We start from the raw sequence: 7,096 nt of genomic DNA on the forward strand, positions 1-7,096 counted from the left end.
AAGCAGTAATCAAAGCAAAAGGTGGCTACTTTGAAGTACCTAGAATATGACATATTTTCAGTTGTTTCACACTTTTTTGTTATGTATATAATTCCACATGTGTTAATTCATAGTTTTGATGCCTTCAGTGTGAATCTACAATTTTCATAGTCATGAAAATAAAGAAAACTCTTTGAATGGGAAGGTGTGTCCAAACTTTTGGTCTGTAGTTTTACTTCTGTCCAAAGGTTACTGGCATAACCAATGGTACGCCAGGTGGGGAGTGTGCTGCCTTTGCAATGTATATTACATGCTTGGCACTCAGTAGTGTCTGTTTCTTTAAGACCCTCCATTTTCTTGAAGCCTAGAGGCGGGTCTTCTCTGTACTCTCTAGGGCTTGCTGGGACATATCCTGTTCAGTCCAGCTCTGGCTACTATAGTGACCAGATCCACAGGACATCTTAAAGCTATTACAGATTGCAAACCTGACGAACACCAAAGCCTGTGAGTAAAGGGGTTTTGCTAGTTCAGCTTGTGTAGAGGGATGTTAGACATTGCAGATAGATAATGTGTGTTTCAGTGTAGTAAGCAAGCACATGTTAGTTAGGCCCTATCTTTTGTATTAGCTATGTATAATGTATGTTGCTTGAATTAGCCATGCTTATATTTCTCTTTTTATGTTTGTTTCACAGTTTTACCTCACATATCATCCCATATCATATCATATGAACATTATTGTACACATTCCTGTTCATTATATCTCAGTAAAGATTGCATCAGTTCAGCAAACCAGCGCATCTTTCATTGGGATTCGGTTTATACTTGATGTTAAGCTGTGTACCTGAAGCAACACGCAGCCGAGACATTACAGTAAAAAGGCTTTAAAACGTTGTCAGAAGCAGTTAAACAGCTTTAAATCGTCCTCCGCAGTAAAAGGACTAATAACTCCTTTCAGCCACGTGGAGTGAAACGAAAGTGAAACTAATTTCTCTCACTCACTACAACACTGATACTGCCTGTGTCCAGTCATCATCATTATCCACGCTGCCAGCTAAATCAAGATGCAGAACACAGGGAACAACACTCTGACAGTTAACCCTCAATGCTCCTATAAGGAAGATGACACACACAGCTTGCCAAGAATCAAGTCTAGATACACAACACTGTCCAGAGCATCCAGTCAAACAAATCTGACTTCAGCTAGCGCCGATTCAGCAAGATCTAAGCGTACTAGTTCTAGACGTTCAGGCATCACCAGTCTGTCATCGGCTAGCGACAAAGCGACTAGGGCAAGAGCAAAAGCAGAGGCAGCTTGCGCCATGGCTTCTTATGCGGAGCAGGAAGCTGAATTGATGAGAGAGCAAGAAAAAAGTGAATCTGAAGCACTTAAAAAGAAAGCAGAAGTGGAAGCATCTTTACACTTACTCAAACAGCAGAAAAACGCGGCAGCAGCCTTAGCCGAGGCAGAAGTTTTCACAAGGGCTGCTGAAGCTCAGTTCGATGGCATAGAAAACCAGACGTCATCCCACAGCGCAATCCAACGCACCCGTGAGTACGTACAGTCGCAAGCAACCATGTACACCGACCAGCAGTCCAATGACGCACCTAGGCTTTCATTGACTCCACCAGCAATAAGCAACTTTGATACTACGCAACATTGCAAGACTAAATCAGAATCTCAGTGTGGGAAGTCAAGTGGTCGCATGCTTAGAGACCAATCTGCCAACCCTCCAAGAGTGCAAACGGATGCTCGCGTACTCCCTCCTCAAGCAAATACAAGTCTGGATTATAGCAGAAAGACTTACAACAGACAAGAACAACCACCTAAACAAAGTAGATTCAGACAAGCGCCTCATCAGCCTTACCAGCCGCAACCATACCCTGAGTTTACACGCGAGAAGCATTCGCCAGACGCAACAAGTGCTATAGAAGTGGCAAAATTCCTGATGCACCGTGAGATAGTGGGCGCTGGTCTCATGAAATTCGATGACCGTCCAGAAAACTACTGGGCCTGGAAATAATCTTTCCTGAGCGGTACCCAAAACTTAAACCTGACAGAGAAAGAAAAGCTTGACCAGCTTGTCAGATGGCTAGGTCCAGAGTCCACTGAGCAAGCCCAAAGGATCAGATCAGTACATGTTCATGACGCAGCAGCAGGACTTGCAATGGTGTGGCGGAGACTAGAACAATGCTATGGATCACCTGAAGTGATTGAGGATGCTCTTCTGAAAAGGATAGAAAACTATCCAAGAATAACAAATAAGGATTACCAAAAGCTGAGAGGTTTGGGAGACCTACTCTTAGAAATAGAAGCCGCTAAGTCTAGTGGATATCTGCCAGGTCTCTCATATCTGGATACAGCACGTGGAGTTGAGCCCATAATCGAGAAACTTCCTTACAACTTGCAAGAAAGGTGGGTAGCACAAGCTTCAAGATACAAGAAAGATCATCATGTTGCATTTCCACCATTCGCCTTCTTCGCTGAATTCATAGAAGACCAAGCTGAAATACGCAATGACCCAAGCTTTGCTTTCCTGAACAAGAGAACGGCAAGCTTCCCAAAGGTAGAGCAGAAACCTCCAGGGCTTTACAAAGAACGCAGAGCAACAGTTTCTGTAAGGAAGACAGAAGTTCCGCCTGAATCTGCAGCTAATCAGGAAGACAACACAAGGAAGAAAGTTGAGGAGTCAGACAAAATATGTCCTATCCACAATAAGCCTCATCCACTAAGAAAATGTCGCAGTTTCAGAAGTAAGACGTTAGAAGAGCGCAAAGCTTATCTTAAAGACAATCGCATTTGTTTCAGATGCTGCGCTTCAATTCAGCATCTTGCAAAAGACTGTACAAAAACAATACAATGCGCAGAGTGTAACAGTGACAAACACTTGTCAGCACTGCACCCGGGACCACCACCATGGAAACAAGAAGTTCAAGCAACTCAAGAAGATCATGGTGGGGAGCAAGGAGAGAGTACAACGCCAGCAGTAACCTCAATGTGCACTGAGATCTGTACAGAGCAGGGCCGCTCAAGATCGTGCTCCAAGATATGCTTAGTCAAGGTGTATCCAGCAGGTTTTAGAGAAAAAGCAATCAAGATGTACATGGTCATGGATGAACAGAGTAACACATCTCTGGCAAAAACAGAATTCTTTGACCTCTTCGGTGACAAAGGAAGTCCAACTCCATACACCTTGAAGACTTGTTCTGGAGTTGTAGAGACAATAGGGAGAAGAGCAAATAACTACATCATCGAGTCTTTAGATGGAAAGACAAAGGTGACTCTACCTACCCTGATAGAATGCGATGAGATACCAGACGACAGGTCAGAGATACCCACACCTGAAGTTGCTCGTCATCACCCTCATCTGGTGCGAATAGCAGACCAAATACCAGCACTAGATCCAGATGCTGCAATCACCCTTCTACTTGGGAGAGATATTCTCAGATTGCACAAAGTCAGAGAACAGTACAATGGGCCACACAATGCACCATTTGCACAACGCCTTGATCTCGGATGGGTCATCGTTGGAGAAGTATGTCTAGACGGACTGCACAAACCATCAAAGGTAAATGTCTACAGAACACATCTGTTGCAGAATGGTCGTACATCTTGTCTTTGCCCATGTACCAACAGTCTACACATTAAAGAGAGATTAAATAACCCAACACATCATCGGAGTATCCAGAGGTGCATGGAAGACTTAGCCTCAACTGGAAATACAGATGAACTGGGTTGTAAGGTGTTTGAAAGAACACGAGACGACGACAAGCCAGCACCCTCGGTAGAAGATACCCTCTTCCTCGAGATCATGGACAGAGAAGTCTACAGAGACAAGTCAGGCAGCTGGGTAGCCCCTCTACCCTTCCGGTCACCACGCCATCGCCTTCCTGTCAACAAGGTACAAGCAGAGAAACGCTTCAGTTTGTTGCAGCGCACTCTACAAAGAAAGCCAGATATGAAGAAACACTTCCAAGCCTTCATGCAAAAGATTTTTGACAACTAGCATGCAGAAAGGGCACCACCACTACAAGAAAACCAAGAACACTGGTACTTACCAATATTTGGAGTGTATCATCCTCAAAAACCAGGTCAGATACGTGTAGTATTTGACTCTAGTGTGAAGCACGAAGGCATCTCACTAAATGACGTCCTTCTCAGTGGACCTGACCTGAACAACACACTCCTTGGAGTACTCATCAGGTTCAGGAAAGAACTTGTAGCAGTAACAGCAGATGTACAACAGATGTTCTACTGTTTCTTCGTTCGAGAAGATCACCGAGACTACTTAAGGTTCCTGTGGTATGCAGACAATGACTTTAACAAAGACATCATAGAGTACAGGATGAAGGTACATGTGTTCGGAAACAGCCCTTCCCCAGCTGTAGCTATCTACAACCTGAAACGAGCAGCACAGCAAGGTGAAAGACATGGTCAAGAAGCCAAACAGTTCGTCATGAAGAACTTCTACGTGGACGATGGACTTGCTTCTTTCTCCAGCAACGAAGAAGCTATTAACGTCCTGAAAAGTACAAAAGAAATGTTGGCAGAATCCAACATAAAATTGAACAAGGTAGCTTCCAACACCTACAGAGTCATGGAAGCATTTCCAATGGAAGACCGTGCTAAAGACCTCAAAGACTTAGATCTAGGAACAGAATCACCACCCTTGCAAAGAAGTCTTGGGCTTAGTTGGGACTTAAAGACTGACAGTTTCACCTTCAGGGTCTCCAGAGAAGAGAAACCATTCACAAAAAGAGGTGTCCTATCTACAGTCAACAGTCTTTATGACCCCCTGGGATTCGTAGCACCCATCATCATGCAAGGCAAAGCTTTTTTGAGACAGATCACTACTGAGCAGGAACAAATTGACTGGGACGTACTTCTTCCTGACGAGAAGCGAATGCAGTGGAAGGTGTGGAAAGACTCATTGTTAGAGCTTGAACAACTCTACATTTCAAGACCGTACGTATTTGTTTCCTTGTCTGCTACAAAGAGGAGAGAATTATGCGTATTCTCTGACGCTTCCACTATGGCTATTGCAGCTGTAACTTAACTCAGGGTAATAGACACTGAGGGACAAAGCCATGTTGGGTTCATCATGGGAAAATCTAAACTAGCTCCCAGACCTGCTCACACTGTCCCACGTCTAGAACTTTGTGCTGCTGTCTTAGCGGTAGAGATGGCAGACATGATTACGACTGAACTGGACATTGAGGTCCATGCAGTGAACTTTTATACGGACAGCAAGATTGTGTTAGGATATATTCACAACACTTCAAAAAGATTTTACACATACGTGACCAACAGAGTGACACGCATCAGAAAGTCTACAAGTCCAGATCAGTGGCATCACATCAGCACAGACAAGAACCCAGCGGATCATGGGACAAGATTGGTGTCAGCCGCTGTACTCAAGCAAACTAACTGGTTCGTAGGTCCATCGTTTCTTGGTAAGCCAGAAATCAAAGAGACTACTCAGGTAGAGACCTTTCAGCTCATAGAACCAGATCAAGACAAAGAGGTAAGACCTCAAGTTGCAGTTTGCAAGACTTTAGTTACCAGAGACAGTCTGGGCGCCCATAGATTTGAAAGGTTTTCCAGTTGGAAGTCGCTGACTCGTGCAATCGGAAAACTTATCTGTCTAGCCAGATACTCCTCCAGAGCTACTAATACTGATCAACGTAGCAACGACCATCTTGAACAAGCCAAGGTCGCGATCATCAAATGCGTCCAGCAGGAAGTCTTTAAAGAAGAAATTCAAAGCCTTCTGAAAAAGGAAGAGATTTCTCGACACAGTTCGCTCAAGAAGTTGAACCCTATCCTCGACGAAGACGGAGTACTAAGAATTGGAGGTCGTTTGTCGGCAGCGGATATGACTATCCAAGAGAGACATCCCTTCATCATATCTAAGAATCATCACATCGCTCTTCTTCTGGTAAGACACTATCACGAGCAAGTTGCACATCAAGGACGACACTTCACTGAAGGAGCAGTACGGTCAGCAGGATTGTGGATCATAGGAGGTAAGAGACTAGTCTCCAGCGTGATCAGCCAATGCGTTACCTGTAAGAAGATTAGAGGGAAACTTGAGGTTCAGAAGATGTCAAACTTACCTGCAGACAGACTTGCTTCAGATCCTCCGTTCACTCACGTAGGTCTAGACGTTTTTGGACCATGGAACATCTCTTCTTGCAAGACTAGAGGAGGCAGTGCCGAAAGTAAACGTTTGGCTGTTCTGTTCTCTTGCCTGAGTACTAGAGCAGTTCATATTGAAGTGATTGAATCTTTATCCACTTCAAGTTTCATCAATGCCTTGAGAAGATTCTTCTCTATCAGAGGACCAGCGAAATTGATTCGTTCAGACCGCGGCACAAACTTTATTGGGGCCTGCAAGGAGTTGAAAATCATCTCTACAGACTCTGAAACAGGTTCCTATCTTCAAGATCAAGGATGCACTTGGACTTTTAATCCTCCACACGCATCACATATGGGAGGAGCATGGGAGAGGATGATTGGAGTAGCTCGTTGTATTCTGGATGCCATGCTCCTGAAGGTTGGGTCTACTCGCCTCACTCATGAAGCTTTAACTACACTAATGGCTGAAGTCGTGGCCATTATGAACGCCAGACCTTTGGTTCCAGTGTCTACAGATCCAGAGATGCCATCAGTCTTGACACCCGCAATGCTGCTGACCCAGAAGATGGAACCAGTGACAGCTCCCACTGGAGACTTTGACCTCAAGGACTTGTATACTAAGCAATGGAGACAAGTTCAAAGCCTTGCAGACATTTTCTGGAAGAGGTGGAGACAGGAATACCTGGTGACACTCCAGCCACGCAAGAAATGGCAAGATGACAAACCCAACTTACAAGTTGGAGACATTGTCTTATTAAAAGACACTCAGGCCCACAGGAATGAATGGCCTATTGGACTCATTGTGGGGACTGATCCTAGTGGTGATGCTAGAGTTAGAAAAGTTGAAGTTAGAATTGTTAGACAGGGCATTCCCAAGGTGTATGCTAGGCCAATTTCTGAAGTAGTTTTACTTCTGTCCAAAGGTTAGTGGCATAACCAATGGTACGCCAGGTGGGGAGTGTGCTGCCTTTGCAATGTATA

General features: G+C 44.5%; 1 protein-coding gene across 1 annotated transcript; it reads left to right on the forward strand.

Moving 5' to 3' along the window:
* Positions 1 to 238: 238 nt before the first annotated feature.
* On the forward strand, positions 239 to 2,000 carry LOC122944180. Its single transcript, XM_044302408.1, has 2 exons — positions 239 to 483; positions 672 to 2,000. The coding sequence occupies exon 2, from the start codon at positions 1,041 to 1,043 to the stop codon at positions 1,998 to 2,000; it is 960 nt and encodes a 319-aa protein (XP_044158343.1). The 5' UTR covers positions 239 to 483; positions 672 to 1,040.
* Positions 2,001 to 7,096: the final 5,096 nt, after the last annotated feature.

The sequence above is a fragment of the Bufo gargarizans genome, chromosome 7 (assembly GCF_014858855.1).
Source record: "Bufo gargarizans isolate SCDJY-AF-19 chromosome 7, ASM1485885v1, whole genome shotgun sequence".
In the NCBI taxonomy this organism is placed as follows: domain Eukaryota; kingdom Metazoa; phylum Chordata; class Amphibia; order Anura; family Bufonidae; genus Bufo; species Bufo gargarizans.

What these genes read in the sequence shown, in the direction of transcription:
- LOC122944180 (XM_044302408.1), top strand. Translation starts at nt 1,041, where the DNA reads ATGCAGAACACAGGGAACAACACTCTGACAGTTAACCCTCAATGCTCC.